Genomic DNA, 19791 nt, shown 5'->3' with positions numbered 1-19791 from the left:
TCAGGGTGTATCCCGCCTCACGCTAAGAGTCAGCTGGGATAGGCTCCAGCACGCCCGTGACCCTAGTGAGGATAAGCGGTATAGAAAATGGATATAAAGAATTAAACTGTTTGTGCATTATGTTAAATGAATTGCAGCTCCTGGTGTGTGTAACTAAGCCACTGGGATACAATAATACGTTCATGCTGACACAAATGAAGACTTTCACAACTACTGTGACTCAGTAACTCCATTCATATTTGTTGTTTTTGGCAGAGAATAAAGAATATATGACAGTGAGTATTGTTATAGTCTGTGTATATGTGTAGCTGCACTCTGTGTTTAAAACATCCGTTGCTTCAGACATTTTAACACTGTAGCTGACTGTTAGTCTCTCTATTGCGTTTCTCATTATATATTAGCCTTAAGGTCGTGGACTTAAAGGCAGTTATGTGTTTCTTTTAAGTAGACAACACGTAATCCTTTTATTATCCTTTTATTCTTAGTTTGACAATAAACTTCAACTAGGAGTTGAATTAAAGAGCTTGAAGCCTCTTTTTTGATTAATTGTTCTCTATCTGCCAAACTGCTGCTTGTGAAGTTGAGTTGACTTTCCACCATACAGTGTCCCTATATCAAATTTTTGCTCCCACTCAAAGCAAAAACATCATCCAAAAAACTCTCTCACTCATAAGTCGAGTCACTTGTATCTTAATGCGCCACTGTACCATGTTTACAGTATTAATCAAAATTGAGCATTATCAAAGCAGAAAGAGTTTATCTCAAACTCCCTGTTGCACAGCAAAACTGTTCCACCACAAAGGCATACAGATCTTCCATTCTGCAAGGCCATTCAGCTTAACAGGATAGTTTTAAAAAACAAACAAATTAAATTTTACATTTTTTAAAAATAAAATAAAATTAAAAAACAGAAAGGGTGGACTGTAATTGTGTATATTCTAGGGATAGAACACTTTTTGAAAACTGTCCAAATGGTTCAATTCAACTGTTTTGGGTCAGTCCATGTGTCCAGTTCAGTTCAGAAGCACGGGCTACCCCCGCCCCCCTATTATTTGCTGACGTGTCAAAGCAGTTAGCATCAGCACTAACGCAAAGCATAACAGCGGCTCGCATGTTCGGAAATTCAATCTGACGTGCTCACTCTACTTTGTGAGTGAGTGTGTTCACCACATTCCAACAGCGCTCTGACTTTCCGAACGGTCCGGCAATGTATTTTTTAACACACCCTTTAATGCCTTTGGACCAACCAGAGTCGGTGTTGAATTCTGGGTAACATACAGTGCCATCAGAAAGTATTCACGTGTTCCACTTTTGCTATGTTGGACTTATTCTAAAGCTGATTTGAGGATAGTTTTCTTTTTAAAAAAAATCTACATAAAATATCCCATAGTGACAAAGTAAAAGCATTTTTCAGACATTTGTTTAAATTTATAAAAAATGTAAACATTCAAACATAATGGGTATATAAGTAGTCACACCCTTTGCTATGACACTCAAACTTAAGCTCAGGTACATGTGATTTTCACTGATCATCCTTGAGATGGTTCTACAACTTGAATGGAGTCCACCTGTGGTAAATTCAGTTGATTGAACATCATTAGGAATAACACACACCTGTCTATATAAGGTCTCATAGTTGGCGGTGCATAGCAGAGCAGAAACCAGGAATTAAGTCTAAGAAATTGTCTGCAGACCTCCGAGACCGGATTGTGTCAAGACACAATCAGTTGATTGAACATCATTTGGAATGGCACACACCTGCCTATATAAGGTCTCATAGTTGGAGGTGCATAGCAGAGCAGAAAACAGGAATTAAGTCTAAGGAATTGTCTGCAGACCTCCGAGACCGGATTGTTCCAAGACACAAATCTGGGAAAGGATACAAAATAATTTCAGCAGCATTGAAGGTCCCGAAAACCACTGTGGTCTCGATTATTCGGAAATGGAAGAAGTTTGGAACCACCAGGACCCTTTTTAGTTCTGGCTGTCCGACCAAGCTGAGTAACCGGGGAAGAAGGGCCTTGGTCAGAGAGGTGAAAAAGAACCCTACGGAAGCCACTTCTCACTAAAAGGCACATGGATGCCTGCTTGGAGGTTGCCAAAAGGCACCTTAAGGATTCTCTGACCTGCAGAAACAAAATTCTCAGGTCTGATGAAACCAAAATAGAACATTTTGGCCTGAATTGCAAGCGTCATATCTTGAGAAGAGCTACTGTTCATCACCTGGCTAACACCATCCCTACTGTGAAGCATGGTGGTGGCAGCATCATGCTGTGGGGCTGTTTTTCTACTGCAGGAACTGGGCGACTAATCCGCATAGAGCATAAGATGACAGCTACCAAATACAGAGAAATTCTTCGAGAACTAGCTCCAGAGTGCTCTGGAACTCAGACTAGGGCGTCAATTCACCTTCCAACACGACAATAAACCAAAGCACACACCCAAGATAAGAAAGGATTGGCTTCAGGTGCAGCCTGTGAAGGCCCTTGAGTGGCCCAGCCAGAGCCCGGACTTGAATCAAATCAAACAGCTCTGGAAAGACCTAAAAACCGATGCTGCTCATCCAACCTGACTTTGAGAGAATCTGCAGAGAAGAATGGGAGAAAGTGTCCAAAAACAGGTGTGTCAAGCTCGTAGAGACATACCCGTGAAGACGAGGCTGTGATTGCTGCCAAAGGTGCTTCAACGAAATATTAAGCCAAGGGTCTGAATACTTATGTACCTATTATCTTTAAATGTTTACATTTTCAAAAAAATTTGCACAAATGTCTGAAAATGTTTTAATTTGTCATTATGGGATATTTTATGTAGATTTTTTAAGAAGAAAACTATCCTCAAATCAGCTTTTGAAGAAGTCTGTAACATCGCAAAAAGTGAAGGGGTGTGAATACTTTCTGGTGGCACTGTAGTAACAATGCCCGTTTGTAGCGCTGTCAATGAGTTGTGACATTACATAAACTACATTTCCCAACATCTCAAATTTCAGCCCAAAGAGATTTGTTTTTAGCATTTTTAGGGCTCTGGGGCAGCATTATAGGGTAGGAAAGATAAGTTTGGACATATTTACTTAATAAAAATAAAATTAATAGTGTTGAAACAAACCAACGGTAAATACATTTGGTGAGTCCTAATTTTTTTACTGAGAGATGTGTCAGACCTACTTCAGCAACTTGAGGATATGCGTTGCTATCATACAACAAGGCTAGCCATCCCCCTTAAAAAGTGGGTGGCTTCACAAACTGTTTTAATTCCTATACGGTTTACTTGATTTGGATGTAAATACCATCAAATTAAAGCTGAAAGTCTGCAGTTGAAGCATACCCCGTTCGTTTCAATTAAAATCCATTGTAGTGGTATTTAGAGCCAAAAAGATGAGAATAGTGTCCATGTCCCATGTATGAAGAGATGACGTTGATGGAGTGTAATTTATGCATGAGCTGAGGTCGCCTGTCACAATATGCTGCTGGTATAGACAGAACAACAAATATATATTTTTGATGAATAAAAATCATTTAAATAATTACGCAATAACAGACATTAATAATAATGCTGTGAAGATATACTTTCAGTTTTAACGTTAACTATACAAGACAATTGATTTTCCTAAGAGCAGAGGTGGGTAGGAATGGACATTTACGCCGTTGCAATAACTCAAGTAACATTTTGGATAAATTGCACTTGTCAGAGTAGTTTTAATGCATCATACTTTTTACTTTTACTTGAATATTTATGTTAAAAAGAAATGGTATTTTTACTCCGCTACAATGATCTACTTGCCACTCGCTTCTTTTATTTATCAATTATTGCATGCGCCATTTATTTTAAGACTTTTGTTGTTTATTTTTATAACAACCAATCCAAAGTAACCACAGTGCTGTTTGACTCAAGTTCACCAATTAAACGACAAAAGAAAGTCACGTTGTGTTGACGTGACAAATCGGGCTTTGCGGGTCAATCACAGTGACTCATCTCAAACTTGAGAAAATATCTTGCAGTAAGTTGCAGATGTTTTTGTTTTGGCTGTGCGTATGGCAACATTAGCTTTATTTTATAGCCGTAAGTAACTGTAAAACATGCATCTCTGCTGTGGTGTAATCGCTCTCTCGCTCGCTCTCTATCATTCGCTCGCGCACGCACGCACGCACACGCACGCACGCACACATGCACGCACGCACACACACGCACGTGCACGCACACACACGTCCACGCACACACGCGCGCACACACACGCGCGCGCACACACACACACACACACACTACAGTTGAAGTGCATGTACCATAAAACAGATCTTGTAAAAAGCCTATACTTTATCCATAAATCTGGTCACCAAACAGCTTCTTCATTCAGCCATTGCAGTTAATAAAGCAAATGTTTGAGAGGCATCTGAGGTTTTTGAGCACTTGAAATGGTGACAGATGTGTGTGCACTCCCATTTATAACAGGAATTTTAATGACATTGATTACTCCTGAACACAGCCGCATCCCATTTATAAAAGGGGTGCACCTTTCTGCAACCTGATTTATTTTGTATATAATCTTTATTTAACCAGGTAAAAGACCAGTTGAGACGGAACATCTCTTTTGTAAAACTGACCAGGCCAAGAAGGCAGCAAGTTAAACCCCAAATCCAAGTCAATCACATACAAAAATGTTTCAGTTTATTTTGACCTCCCCTATCAAAAAGATCCAAAAATAAATAAATTGAGTTTTACAAATTATAGGTTCCATTAATGGTGGAAAAATTATTTATTTTGGTCTAAATTCTTTTACATCACAAAAACCTGGCATTTGAACAGGGGTGTGTAGACTTTTTATATCTACTGCAGCCTTGTTCTTGCTTTTGTAATCTCTGACCAGTGCACCTATTGTGCTGTTTAACAAGTGGAAACAAAATAGTACAAGACCATTTCTTGGAGCTGAATTTACCTTATTATTTTTATTATTTTTTTAAATAAAGATTTTATTCATCATTTGCTATTATATAGATATGTTCATTATGTTTTAGATTATGTGATATTGTTCAGCAACATCTGAATGTACACATGCATATTTTATTTAGTTATGTTTTTATTTTATTTGACGTTCATGATCTGATTTAAACAAAAACAAATCAGAAGTTACTCAGTACTCGAGTAGCTTTTTCACCGAGTACTTTCTTACTCTTCCTCAAGTAATTATTTTGATGACTACTTTTTACTTTTACTTGAGTAATATTATTTTAAAGGAACAGTACTCTTACTTGAGTACAATATTTGGCTACTCTACACACCTCTTCCTCAGAGTCAACGTGGACCGAACGGTGCAAAAAACTGTGACCACTAAACAGAGATACAAACCGAACCGTGGATTTTGTGAACTGTTCCACCCCTAGTATATTAGAATATATGTAAGACTCCTTACCTCATAGCCAGATACATTGGCCGAATGGCAAACAGGGGGAAAGTGTGAACCTTCATCATAATAGTCATAAAGGCAATGTACAGGAGAACTTTGATGAAACCTGAAACATAAAAATATACGACTATTATTACAAAATACATAGACTTTTTAAGTATGCAAGAAGCACACAATTACCAGTGAAGAGCTCAGTATAGAGCATAAAGACAGCCTTGTTGTCCCAAGGATTGTCACTTTGCAAATCAACAGTGTGCAGGACGTACTTGATGAACACTGTCAATACCATGGTTAACAGGATGGCATACTGGAGTGCACATAAGAGAAAACAATTTAGGAATATGTGGCGTAAATTAGAAAGCACATCATATTTAAATTTTATTTAGTGATTCTAACGTGACAAACCTCAAAGCCAAAAACAAGTTGGACAGAGGCTCCTCGGTTGATAATACTTTGACAGGCATGGTAAACAAACAGAAAGTCCAACACTCCCAACAGCCCCATCAATGCTGGAGAACATAGGAAACCAGAATCAAATTTCCAAAATATCCATGCAACAGCAACTTGACAGTGAAATATATTAAGTATAGTGTAGGTGTGGAAAACTACACTGCTGACTTAGAGCACCTGAACATTTGCATAAAGTTTTATTTCAGTGGAGCAAAGAAAGAGAAGTGAAAATAACTAAACGAAGCCAACATAAAAATTTTAAAAGCATCTCTTGGCTCATAGTGTGTGTACTTACATAAGACTCTAAAGTGAAAAAGACAGGATATGTTTGGACTTCGCTCCATCTGAAAGAGATTGAACAGAGAGAAAATAAAAATATATACATAATTTATGAAACACGGGTAGTTCTATATTCCATTTGCTGTAAGTATTCAATACAAGTACAATATATTTTTACCCTATTTCCTCTATTAGCGGCCTCCGCTCAATTCGACAGCATGGTTCATTTGCCAGGGTGGTTGTCCAAATGAACAAATGCCGCATAACGAGACCCCTCCAAAAGTATTGGAACGGCAAGGTCAATTCCTTTGTTTTTGTTGTAGACTGAAGACATTTGGGTTTCAGATCAAAAGATGAATACGGGACAAAAGTTCAGAATTCCAGGTTTTAGTTCATGGTATTTATATCTACAACCCCAATTCCAATGAAGTTGGGACATTGTGTTAAACATAAATAAAAACAGAATAAAATTATTTGCAAATCATGTTCAACCTATATTTAATTGAATACACTACAAAGACAAGATATTTAATGTTAAAAGTGATCAACTTGATTGTTTTTAGCAAATAATCATTAACTCGTAATTTTATGGCTGCAACATTTTCCAAAAAGCGAGGAAAGGGTCATGTTTACCACTGTGTTACATCAACTTTTCTTTTAACAACATTCAATAAATGTTTGAGAACTGAGGACACTAATTGTTGAAGCTTTGTAGGTGGAATTCTTTCCCATTCTTGCTTGAGGTACAGCTTCAGCTGTTCAACAGTCCGGGGTCTCCGTTGTCGTATTTTACGCTTCATAATGCGCCACACATTTTCAATGGGAGACAGGTCTGGACTGCAGGCATGCCAATCTAGTACCCGGATTCTTTTACTACGAAGCCACGCTGTTGTAATACGTGCAGAATGTGCTTTGGCATTGTCTTGCTGAAATAAGCAGGGGCGTCCATGAAAAAGATGTTGCTTGGATGGCAGCATGTTTCTCCAAAACCTGTATGTACCTTTCAGCATTAATGGTGCCTTCACAGATGTGTAAGTTACCCATGCCATTGGCACGAAGACTCCTCGGACGACAGAACACTTTTCCACTTTTCATCAGTCCATCTTAGATGAGCTCAGCCCAGAGAAGCCAGCAGCGTTTCTGGGTGTTGTTGATAAATGGCTTTTGCTTTGCATAGTAGAGTTTTAAGTTGCACTTACGGATGTAGCGCCGAACTGTATTTTGACATTGGTTTTCTGAAGTGTTCCTGAGCCCATGTGGTGATATCCTTTACACATTGATGTCAGTTTTTGACGCAGTGCCGCCTGAGGGATCGAAGGTCACAGGCATTCAATGTTGGTTTTTCTGCCTTGCCTGCAGTGATTTCTCCAGATTCTCTGAACCTTTTGATGATATTATGGACCGTAGATGATGAAATCCCTAAATTCCTTGCAATTGTACATTGAGGAACATTGTCCTTAAACTGTTCTACTATTTTCTCACGCACTTGTTCACAAAGAGGTGAACATCACCCCATCTTTGCTTCTGAATGACTGAGCAATTCAGAGAAGCTCCTTTTATACCCAATCATGGCACCAGCCTGTTTCCAATTAGCCTGTTCACCTGCGAGATGTTCCAAACAGGTGTTTGATGAGCATTCCTCAACTTTCTCAGTATTTTTTGCCACCTGTCCCAGCCTTTTTGGAACGTGTTGCTGCCATAAAATTTTAAGTTAATGATTATTTACTAAAAACAATAAAGTTTATCAGTTTGAACATTAAATATCGGTTGAACATGATTTGCAAATCACTGTATTCTGTTTTTATTTACATCTACCACAACGTCCCAACTTCATTGGAATTGGGGTTGTAAAACAGATGAAAGACAGGTCCCAGTATGCACATGACTGGAAACAGTGAGTCCCAGCCCTGGAAAAATGAGCCCCTGCAACTTATCATCACAGAATACAGATACAGTAATTCTCCACTATATCATGGTTCTTGCTCTGCTGTCCCGCTATATTGTAGATTTTTATGACAGTTGTTACTCTATTTTTTATACTATTTGTACAACATTTTTGTGTTATCTATTTTTCTCTCTCAATATATGCATTTAGTTTTTTTATAAAATTTTTTAGGACAATATTTTCCCAAAAACTATCACGACAAACGATAGTATCGATGTTCTAATATCACTGATAGTGATATTAGAGCATAATAATACTAGTACATGCTTTTGAAGAACAATTAACAAAGAATACAATGAACATTGGCAATGTAATGTAGAACAATAAAATATTTTAGATAAAAAATAAATATAACAAACGCAGGCTCTGTTCACAATAATTGGACTTGAACAAATATTAAGAATTTGGCACAAATTAACAGATTACACACATTAATGCCTTAACAGGCAATATACTGCAATCAAGTTTCCAGTTGGTTACGAAAAAGCGCAAAGTATAGCAACATTAATAACAGCACTAGAAGTAAATCAAAGTAACCTGTTTTGATTCAAGATTTGTACTACTTTTCAAAAGTCTGTAGCCTCTCTTTAAACACTGCTTTGTCAACATGTTCAATGGCAACATCTCTTACAATAGTGATACTGTATACTGTACATACAGTGGGTACAGAAAGTATTCAGACCCCCTTAAATTTTTCACTGTTATATTGCAGCCATTTGCTAAAATCATTTAAGTTCATTTTTTTCCAATGTACACACAGCACCCCATGTTGACAGAAAAAAACGGAATTGTTGAAAGTTTTGCAGATTTATTAAAAAATAGAAACTGAAATATCACACAGCCATAGGTATTCAGACCCTTTGCTATGACACTCATATTTAAGTCAGGTGCTGTCCATTTCTTGTGATCATCCTTGAGATGGCTCTCCACCTTCATTGGAATCCAGCTGTGTTTGATTATACTGATTGGCTTTGATTAGGAAAGCCACACACCTGTCTATATAATACCTTACAGCTCACAGTCCATGTCAGAGCAAATGAGAATCATGAGGTCAAAGGAACTGCCTGAAGAGCTCAGAGACAGAATTTGTTGCAAAGCACACATCTGGCCAAGATTACAAAAATATTTCTGCTGCACAAGAAGGTTCCTAAGAGCACAGTGGCCTCCATAATCCTTAAATGGAAGACGTTTGGGACGACCAGAACCTTTCCTAGAGCTGGCTGTCCGGCCAAACTGAGCAATCGGGAGAGAAGAGCCTTGGTGAGAGAGGTAAAGAAGAACCCAAAGATCAGAGATGCAGTCGGGAGATGGGAGAAAGTTTGAGAAAGTCAACTATCACTGCAGCCCTCCACCAGTCGGGGCTTTATACCAGAGTGGACAGACGGTATAAAGCCTCTCCTCAGTGCAAGACTCAAGAAAGCCTGCATGGAGTTTGCTAAAAAAACACCTGAAGGACTCCAAGATGGTGATAAATAAGATTCTCTAGTCTGATGAGACGAAGACAAAATGTTTTGGCCTTAATTCTAAGCGGTATGTGTAGAGAAAACAAGGCACTGCTTATCACTTGTCCAATACAGTCCCAACAGTGAAGCATGGTGGTGGCAGCATCATGCTGTGGGGTTATTTTTCAGATGCAGGGACAGGACGACTGTTTGCAATCGAAGGAAAGATGAATGCGGCCAACTACAGGGATAACCTGGACGAAAATCTTCTCCAGAGTGCTCAGGACCACAAACTGGGCCGAAGGTTCACCTTCCAACAAGACATTGAACCTAAGCACACAGCTAAAATAACAAAGGAGTGGCTTCAGAACAACTCCGTGACTGTTCTTGAATGGCCCAGCCAGAGCCCTGACTTAAACCCAATTGACCATCTCTGGAGAGACCTGAAAATGGCTATCCACCAACATTCACCATCCAACCTGACAGAATTGAAGAGGATTTGCAAAGAGGAATGGCAGAGGATCCCCAAATCTAGGTATGAAAAACTTGTTGCATCATTCCCAAAAAGACTCATGGCTGTATTAGCTCAAAAGGGTGCTTCTACTAAATACTGAGCAACTTGGTTAATCGAGGAAATATCTATAGGATAATGGATTCTAAAAAGATCCAATAGTGCCAGCCCTAATGGACAGGAGACAATTCTAACCTGGTGTGTGTTTTCTAGTGGGCAGAGCAGCTGTAAGCCATGCCACCAATCTTGTCTCATTTATTGGACACCAGGTTGGCTGACACTTGACTCTGATTAGCTCTTGAAAAATCCATAGCTTTGAGATTGACTTATTTTTTCCTCCCGATCCTGTTAATATGTTATTTTAAATAAATAAAACACAATTGTTTGTGTGGTATTAGTTTAAGCAGACTGTTCGCTTATTCTTGTGATTTAGATCAGATCACATTTTATGACGAATTTATGAAGAAATTTAACAAATGCCAAAGAGTTCACATTCTTTTTCCAACCGCTATATGAGTAAATATGGTAGTTTGAAACAGAACAATGAAGAAACCTCAGCCACACTCTATAATGTGGACAAGATAGAAAGACTTATCTGTGATCACTTACAAAATCCACTCGGTCCTCAGCCAACCAGTGGAAGCACTTAAGGAAGACCAGAAGTGTGAAGAGGGCAACAAAGCGTGGGGAGAAGTCATCCCTGAAGACAGTGAAGGCCAGGCACGTCTCGGTCACTGCGTACCACGAACGTTCAATGAGATGCTGATGGGAGAGAGTAAGGCATGTCACGTGATACATATAGTGGATACAAAATTTCTACACACCCCTGTTCAAACATCAGCTTTTTGTGATATAAAAACATGAGACCAAGATAAATCATTTCCAAACTTTTTTTTTATTTTTTATAAACCATTAATATGACCTACACAGGGCTCAATAGTGTGACTAATTTGGTCACACATGCACACTAATTTCTGAATGGTGCGCCGAAGAAAAAAAAAAAAAAGAAAAGAGGATGCCAGATGAATGCGGCGATCCAGCTAACACGAACAAGCTGGTATGTTGAATTTGTATGAAGTCGCAACAAAAACTGAGAACACAGCATAAACCTCTAAGTGACAAAATCCATTTAAATGAACCATCCCACCCAATTTCTCCAGCTGGGAACAAAACACACTGTGGGACATTTCCCGTTTTACCATCAGCTTGCAACGTGACAGCGTATATGGCGCATGCTCACATATACAGTATCATAATACTCGCTGTTCTAAGAAATCTTGTAATTGCTCATAAAAAGGCTATATTTGAATTATTATGCTAAAATATATCAGCGGCATAAAAACACAAAATCAACGATAGTATTGTTGATTGTGATAGTTGCTGGGAAAATACACCATCCTAAAAATATCATAGTGACAGGCCAAGGTCAGTGGAAATAGGCTCAGATGATAAGATGAAAAGAATGACAACTTCTTTATGGAGAATGTTAAGTTAAGGCCTGATTCATCCAAAAGTCCTAATCAACACTCTGACATGGAGGACTTTAAGCACCAACACTTTTCTGTAAGTTACCTGTGTTGTCAAACTGTGCTTCAAATAAACAAACTTGACCAGACTGTTAGTTAATATATTACGAGTCAATACTGCCTAAAAAGATGGGCATCTATTTTTCTTCTTTAGTCTTGACCTGCTAAGAAAACGGTGTTGAATGCGATGGGGTCGAAAATGTGGGTGCACCTAACTTTTATGCTGGTGCACCCAAAAACTTTGGTGCACCAGTTGGCCTTGGGGCCATATCTAGCACAATGCAAAAAGTTAGTCTACATCCCTGCTATAACTAGTAGAACTCAAATAAACAACTGAGATAATGTGGTGATTATTGTCGCCGTTGTGTTCCATGGTATATTTAATTTTTGAGAAATTATGTTATAGCATAATTCTGACTGATATTTTTGAACAATGAGATCCCTCTGATGCTGTGGAGGCGCTCTGCAGACCATGGCTTATGCTGTAACATGCGGACAAAAAAAAATATCAGGAAAAGACAACTACAACATTTGAATTTTATCTGGGGTGAATCAAAGGCATTTTAAATGGTGGGAGGTGTGGGATGACTCCCATTTAACATGAGTTTGAATGTGATTGGTTAAATCTGAACAGGCACACTGCCAGAGATAACAGTGTGCACACTTGTGCAACAACATTACCGCAGTTGATGTGGATTTTTTAAATGATTTATATTGGCCTCATTTGTTAACAAAAACCTGGCATTTGAACAGGTGTTTGTAGAGTTTTTATATCTATCGTAGTTATCCACAATAACGCTCTATACAATTCCCTCCAAAAGTATTGGAACAGCCAGGTCAATTCCTTTGTTTTTGTTGAATGCTGAAGACATTTGGGATTCAGATGAATATGAGAGAGTTCAGAACTCCAGCTTTTATTTCATGGTATTTACAACCCCAATTCCAATGAAGTTGGGACGTTGTGTTAAACAAATAAAAACAGAATACAATGATTTGCAAATCATGTTCAACCTATATTTAATTGAATACACTACAAAGACAAGATATTTAATGTCCAAAGTGATAAACTTTGTTGTTTTAAGCAAATAATCATTAACTTAGAATTTTATGGCTGTAACACGTTCCAAAAAAGCTGGGACAGGTGGCAAAAAAGACTGAAAAAGTTCAGGAATGCTCATCAAACACCTGTTTGGAACATCCCACAGGTGAATAGGCTAATTGGGAACAGGTGGTTGCCATGATTGGGTATAAAAGGAGCTTCCCTAAATTGCTCACTCATTCACAAGCAAAGATGGAGCGAGATTTTCCTCTTTGTGAACAAGTGCGTGGGAAAATAGTCTTAACAGTTTAAGGACAATGTTCCCCAACGTACAATTGCAAGGAATTCAGGGATTTCATCATCTACGGTCCATAATATCATCAAAAGGTTCAGAGAATCTGGAGAAATCACTCCATGTAAGCAGCAAGGCCGAAAACCAACATTGAATGCACCTGACCTTCGATCCCTCAGGCGGCACTGCATCAAAAACCGACAATGTGTAAAGGATATCGCCACATGGGCTCAGGAACACTTCAGAAAACCAATGTCAGTAAATACATTTCAGCGCTACAGCCGTAAGTGCAACTTGAAACTCTACTATGCAAAGCAAAAGCCATTTATCAACAACACCCAGAAACGCCACTGGCTTCTCTGGGCCCCGAGCTCATCTAAGATGGACTGATGAAAAGTGGAAAAGTGTTCTGTAGTCCAACAAGTCCACATTTCAAATTGTTTTGGGAAATTGTGGACATCGTGTCCTCCGGGCCAAAGAGGAAAGAACCATCCGGACTGTGATGGACGCAGAGTTCAAACGCCAGCATCTGTGATGGCATGGGTAACTTACACATCTGTGAAGGCACCATTAATGCTGAAAGGTACATACAGGTTTTGGAGAAACATATGCTGCCATCCAAGCAACGTCTTTTTCATGGACGCCCCTGCTTATTTCAGCAAGACAATGCCAAACCACATTCTGCACGTGTTACAACAGCGTGGCTTCGTAGTAAAAGAGTGCGGGTACTAGACTGGCCTGCCTGCAGTCCAGACCTGTCTCCCATTGAAAATGGGTGGCACATTATGAAGCGTAAAATACGACAACGGAGACCCCGGACTGTTGAAGAGCTGAAGCTGTACATCAAGCAAGAATGGGAAATAATTCCACCTACAAAGCTTCAACAATTAGTGTCCTCAGTTCCCAAACGTTTATTGAATGTTGTTAAAAGAAAAGGTGATGTAACACAGTGGTAAACATAACCCTGTCCCAGCTTTTTTGGAACGTGTTGCAGCCATAAAATTCTAAGCTAATGATTATTTGCTAAAAACAAAGTTTATCAGTTTGAACATTAAATATTTTGTCTTTGTAGTGTATTCAACTAAATATAAGTTGAACATGATTCACAAATCATTGTATTCTATTTGTATTTATGTTTAACACAACGTCCCAACTTCATTGGAATTGGGGTTGTACATCGAGATGTGTTAAACAACAAGACAGAGCACCTTTTGTTTGAAGCCACCCACTTTTTAGGTGAGCAAACCTATTGGAACTGACATGATTAAATTAACTTTTGAATAAGATTTAATATTTAGTGGCATATCCCTTACTTGCAATAACTGCATCAAGCATCTGACCCACTGATTTCACCAGACTGTTGCACTCTTCATTTGAAATGCTTTTCCAAGGCTTTACTGAAGCCTCTTTCAGTTCTTGTTCGTTTGCGGGGGCTTCTCCTTTCAGTCTCCTCTTCAGGAGGTAAAATGCATGCTCTATTGGATTAAGGTCCGGTGATTGACTTGGCCAGTCTAAGACCTTTCACTTTTTCCCCCTGATGAAGGCCTTTGTTGTTTTGGCAGTGTGTTTTGGGTCATTATCTTGTTGCACGATGATGCTTCCCCGATTAGTTTGGATGCATTTTTCTGTAAATTGCCAGACAAAATGGTTTTGTAGACTTCAGAATTCATTCTGCTGCTACCATCATGAGTTACATCATCAATTTAGACAAGTGAGACCGTTCCAGAAGCAGCCATGCAAGCCCAAGCCATGACAATACCTCCACCATGAAAGTTGGAGTTCTGAACCTTTGTCTCATATTCATCTTTTGATCAGAAACCTAAATGTCTTCAGTATACAACAAAAACAAAGGAACTGACCTTGCCATTCCAATACTTTTTGAAGGGAATGTACATAAAACTATGTACAAACCCCAATTCTAATGAAGTTGCCAAATTGTGTAAAATGTAAATAAAACAGGATGATTTGCAAATTCTTTGAACAGGATACACTACAAAGAAAAGCTATTTAATATTCAACACTGATGAACGCACTGGGGTGTTTTTGCAAATATTCTCCAGTTTTTAATTTTAAGTCTTGAACATTCCAAAAAAGCTGGGACAGCGACAACAAAAGACTGGGAAAGGTGAGGAAAGCTCAAAAACATCTGTTTGGAACATTGCACATCTGAACAGGTTAGTTGGAAACAGGCAAGTGTCATGATTGGGTATAAAAGCAGCATCCTCAAAAGGCTCAGATGTTCACAAGAAAGGATGGGGCAAGGTGCACAACTGCTTGGGGAAATAGTCCAACAGTTTAAGAACAATGTTTCTCAATGTGCAATTGCAGGGAATGTATTAATTTCATGATCTACTGTCCATAATAACATCAAAAGATTCTGAGAATTTGGACAAATCTCTGCACGTAAGCAACAATACTGAAAACCAACATTGAATGCCTGTGACCTTCAATCCCTCAGGGAGTACAGCACTAAACACTGGCATCATTGTGTAAAGGATATTGCCACGTGGGCTAAGGAACACTTCATAAAACAGTTGTCAGTTAACACAGTTCGTTGCAACATCTACAAATGCAACTTAAAACTCTACCATGCAAAGCGAAAGCCATACATCAACAACACCCAGAAATGCTGCTGGCTTCTCTGGGCACAAGCTCATTTGAGATGGACTGACGCAAAGTGGAAAACTGTGCAGTGGTCTGACGAGTCCACATTTCAAATTATTTTTGAAATCATGAACGTCACGTCTTCCGGGCCAAACAGGAAAAGCAGCATCTGGATTGTTATCAGCGCAAATCTCAAAAGCCAGCATCTTTGATGGTATGGGGGTATCTTCGTGCCCATGGCATGGGTAACTTGCACATCTGTGAAGGCACCACTAATGCTAAAAGGTAAATACAGGGTTTGGAGCAACATATGCTCCCAATCAAGCAATGTCTTTTTCAGGGTCATCCCTGCTTATTTCACCAAGACAATGCCAAGCCACATTCTGGACGTGTTACAACACTGTGGCTTTATAGTAAAAGAGTGTGAGTACTAGACTGGCCTGACCGATCTCCTATTGAAGATATGTGGCGCATTATGAAGTGCAAAACACCACAATGGAAACCCCGGGCTGCTGAGCAACAGAAGTTGTACATCAAGCGAGAATAGTTATGAATTCCACCTACAAAGCTTCAGCAAGTACTTTCCTCAGTTCCCAAACACCTTTTGAGTATTGTTAAAAGGAAAGGTGATGTAACACAGAAGTAAACATGCCCGTCTCAGCTTTCTTGGAACGTGTTGCAAGGCATTAATTTCAAAATGAGTAAATATTTGTAACAACAACAAAAAGTTTATCAGTTGGAACAGTAAATATCTTGTTTTTGTAGTACATGTGTAGGCCATCCATCCATTTTCTGTACCGCTTATCCTCACTAGTGGTCAATTGAATTCAATTCGATGCATTTTATTGTAGGCGGAACAGGATTTGCAAATCATTGTATTATGTTTTTATTTACATTTTAAACAACACCCTAACTTCATTGGAATTAGTCTGTACTTTACATCCAAACTACCTCCATTTCTGCAGCCCTTAGCTGTCCAAAAAACACTTTCCGCATGAACTTTCCCAGAAGAAACACCAATACAAAGGCCTGAATGTACAAGACCTACAGCAACACAAAAAAAAAGTGTCAGTGCTTGATGAGTTGGCGATTCATTAAAACACCAACAAATTAACTTTAATTTTAGTTGTGCACCACCTTACCGCCATGCTGGGGCTGCTCTTGGTGAGGTAGACTACAGTTGGGTAAAACTGGTGTTTGAGGAGGTAAGCGTGCACCACCACAGCACCAGTCAATGCCAGACTGGTGACGGTCACCAAGGTTGCTCGCGCCATGTTGGACTGAACTGCAGCTTCTGTAGAGGAAGGGGAATAGTGATCTTTTCATTTTTATTAGGATCTGACTGATTAATCGGCTGGCTGATTTCATCGGCCGACATTAGCCCTTTTTTCATTCTCGAGTAATATTCTCAAGGGAGGCTTGTATTACTACCAGTTATGTTCTGCTAAAATAATTATAATTGTATTCAACTTCCAGTTACTTTATATCGGACCGCACAAGCAAATTCGTAATATAAAATTTGAGCCACCAGATGCGTTTTTCAATGGTATACACACCCTAGAAAGTTTTTCCTTGTCTTGCTGATTAGCTAATGAGACCATGTAATAATCCCTGAAACTAATAAAAAATAAATAAAATAATTTTACGTAATTACGAACCTTGATCACACTTTCTCCCACGTAAAACGTTATTATCATATGTCCCTTTACTCATGCTTCACCTCACAGCTCTAAACAACGCTGACAACGATAAAAGACATACATACACGACTTAATTTGACTAAAATCTGGAGTTACGGTCTTTTACTTAATTTGGCCAAGATATTTTTCGCTCAAATTGGGTCGTCTTCAAAGCTTGCTAAAGATGAGACAGGTATACGGCTGTAAAGTAATAGCGAACAAAAAGCGACGGCAAAGTATCAAACGATCAATTGTTTGGCAAGGTTAATTTATCCCATAAAGAAATGCAAGAAATGCATAAAGTTCGTGGCGAACGGCAGGTAGTTCATTAGATGGTTAGCTAATGTCAGCTAACAGCAGCTAGCTTAGCCGGCAGCATTCCAGTTGTCAGTGCTCTTGTGAACTCACCAAACCGATGTATGCGGAAGACTTGCTCCGTATTTGCAACAAAATTGTTTTCTAAGATATGTATGTCCTCGGTAATTACTTCATTTCGAGAATTTAAAGCAGCCGTTCAATGCTATTTCAGATTCTCGCCCCTCTTGTTAGGGCGACGTGTTTATCTTTGGCTTGCTGTCTGGCAGCCACATCACATCCGGCTCGTACGGTAACTCGACACAACAACAACTAAATTAGCGCAATTGCACTTTTACCCAAGAACAATGAGCCTGACTCGCACTCTAAACGAACTATTTACTATGTGTAACAAATGTTTGTGACCTATTTAAAAATGTTTAGGTTCTGGCTGTATTATGAGCGCTACACGTCATAGCGTTTTATAAGTATTACGGTACAACTCAACGTGGACCAATAGGAAGTTGTCTGCCTGCCTCTTGAGCTACGTCAGTTTCATCAGGCAAATTGACCATTCAAATACAGGACAAATGCAGTAAGTTGGCTGCTCACGCTCCACACACATAATTTAAACCAATAATAAAATTAAAAAGACAGTGACGTAGCAATGACAACAAATACATCAATTGAGAAGATAGTAAAGCCGTAACTTAAAAATTCAGTACAAACCAAGGAACAACAATATCCTAATTACTGTGCAGTGTTCAATGTTTTAATGGCTACAAAACTGCCTCTGTTGAGAGAAGAAGCTGATATTCTCAGTTTAGAGGGTGGCAGCCATCTTCTAGGCATCTTTCAACTAGCCTCTGTCACTATTTGTAAAACATGGGTTCTAGGTTCAGCTGTGATTCCCCTATCCGTCTACTAGCTCGTTTCCAAATTTGGTTGAGCAATTTCTTGTCTTCAAGGTTTAGGTTGCTGAACCAAGACATCGGGTTGTAATGTACATTCTAATGGCATAAATGTTTTATTTTTAAAATTTTATTTTTCCTTTTGTTCAGGGTTGCTCACAGAAAGTTTTCAACATAAAAACAGGGCATTGCTAATATACATGAAACATATAAAAACAAAAATAATGTTACGACAAGCTTCTTGTGCAACGCAATCCTGATTGTTTTTATGAGTGAAAATACAAACATAATTTTTACATTTTTAAAAGTCTGTGCCATGGTTCCGATTGCGTAATGCCTTGTATTACTCTTTACTCTTTTAGTGATTAAATGATCTTAATCATTAAATAGTTCTGAATTCTGCCAGAATCGAGTTGAAATATGCTATGTTGGTGTATAAGAAAAAAAACTATGTAATCAAAGCAGAAAGTGTTTTATTAGGAACATTGAAGCACTGGACGAGACAACGCGTGAGTCATGAGACATGTTAGGGACTGCTGAAATCATAAAAGGGGGTTGTTTCCCTGTAGTGTGGTGGTGTAGCGTTTCCCTTTGTCTATTGAATCAAGTCATTGGATGCAAGTATAATCAAAGACTAGGAGCTCAGTTTTGATTTTAACTTTTTACAATAAAAACGTGGTTTTCGTCCTGGTCGTGGAACAGTGGACCATCTCTCCACCCTCGGCAGGGTCCTCGAAGGTGCATGTCAGTCGACATGTGTTTTGTGGACTTGGAGAAGGCGTTCGACTGTGTCCCTCGGCGGGTCCTGTGGGGGGTGCTTCGGGAGTATGGGGTATCAAACCCCCTGAAACGGGCTGTTTGGTCCCTGTACGACCGGTGTCAGAGTTTGATCCGCATTGCCAGCAGTTGGTCGGACTCGTTTCCGGTGAGTGTTGGACTCCGCCAAGGCTGCCCTTTGTCACCCATTCTGTTCATAACTTATATGGACGGAATTTCTAGACGCAGCCGAAGCGTAGAGGGGGTCCGGTTTGGTGGCCTCAGAATTGCATCTCTGCTTTTTGCAGATGATGTGGTTCTGTTGGCTTCATCAAGCCGTGATCTCCAATTCTCACTGAAGCGGTTCGCAGCCGAGTGTAAAGCGGCTCGGTTGGGAATCAGCACCTCCAAATCTGAGACCATAGTCCTCAGTTGGAAAAGGGTGGCGTGCCTTATCCAGGTCCGGGATGAGATCCTGCCCCAAGTGGAGGAGTTCAAGTATCTTGGGGTCTTGTTCACGAGTGAGGGAAGAATAGAACGGGAGATCGACAGGCGGATTGGTGCAGCGTCTGCAGTGATGCGGACTTTGTATCGGTCCGTTGTGGTAAAGAAGGAGCTCAGCCGAAAAGTGAAGCTCTCAATCCGGGAGGGGCTCAGAGTAGAGCTGC

At 39.4% G+C, this 19791-nt stretch overlaps 1 protein-coding gene across 4 annotated transcripts in view; it reads right to left on the bottom strand.

Annotated features, from left to right (window-relative positions):
- syvn1 (synovial apoptosis inhibitor 1, synoviolin) overlaps positions 1-17959 on the bottom strand; it is a 28100-nt gene extending 10141 nt beyond the window's left edge. The window contains exons 1-8 of one of the 4 annotated variants that reach the window (XM_061786757.1): positions 17571-17959; positions 16626-16777; positions 16435-16527; positions 10632-10784; positions 6141-6189; positions 5801-5904; positions 5576-5702; positions 5402-5501 (exon numbers count right to left, since the gene is read on the bottom strand). In XM_061786757.1, coding sequence (XP_061642741.1) covers positions 5402-5501; positions 5576-5702; positions 5801-5904; positions 6141-6189; positions 10632-10784; positions 16435-16527; positions 16626-16757 — 758 coding nt within the window. In that variant the 5' untranslated portion in view covers positions 16758-16777; positions 17571-17959. Of the gene's footprint in view, positions 1-5401; positions 5502-5575; positions 5703-5800; positions 5905-6140; positions 6190-10631; positions 10785-16434; positions 16528-16625; positions 16778-17141; positions 17542-17570 lie in introns of those variants that run through there. The other 3 variants (XM_061786759.1, XM_061786755.1, XM_061786758.1) reach the window with 3 other exon arrangements.
- Between the last annotated feature and the right edge of the window lie 1832 nt (positions 17960-19791).

This window comes from Phyllopteryx taeniolatus, chromosome 10 (genome assembly GCF_024500385.1).
Source record: "Phyllopteryx taeniolatus isolate TA_2022b chromosome 10, UOR_Ptae_1.2, whole genome shotgun sequence".
Lineage (NCBI taxonomy): Eukaryota > Metazoa > Chordata > Actinopteri > Syngnathiformes > Syngnathidae > Phyllopteryx > Phyllopteryx taeniolatus.
Note: the sequence above shows the minus strand (reverse complement) of the source record. Positions and strands in the feature narration are given on the sequence as shown.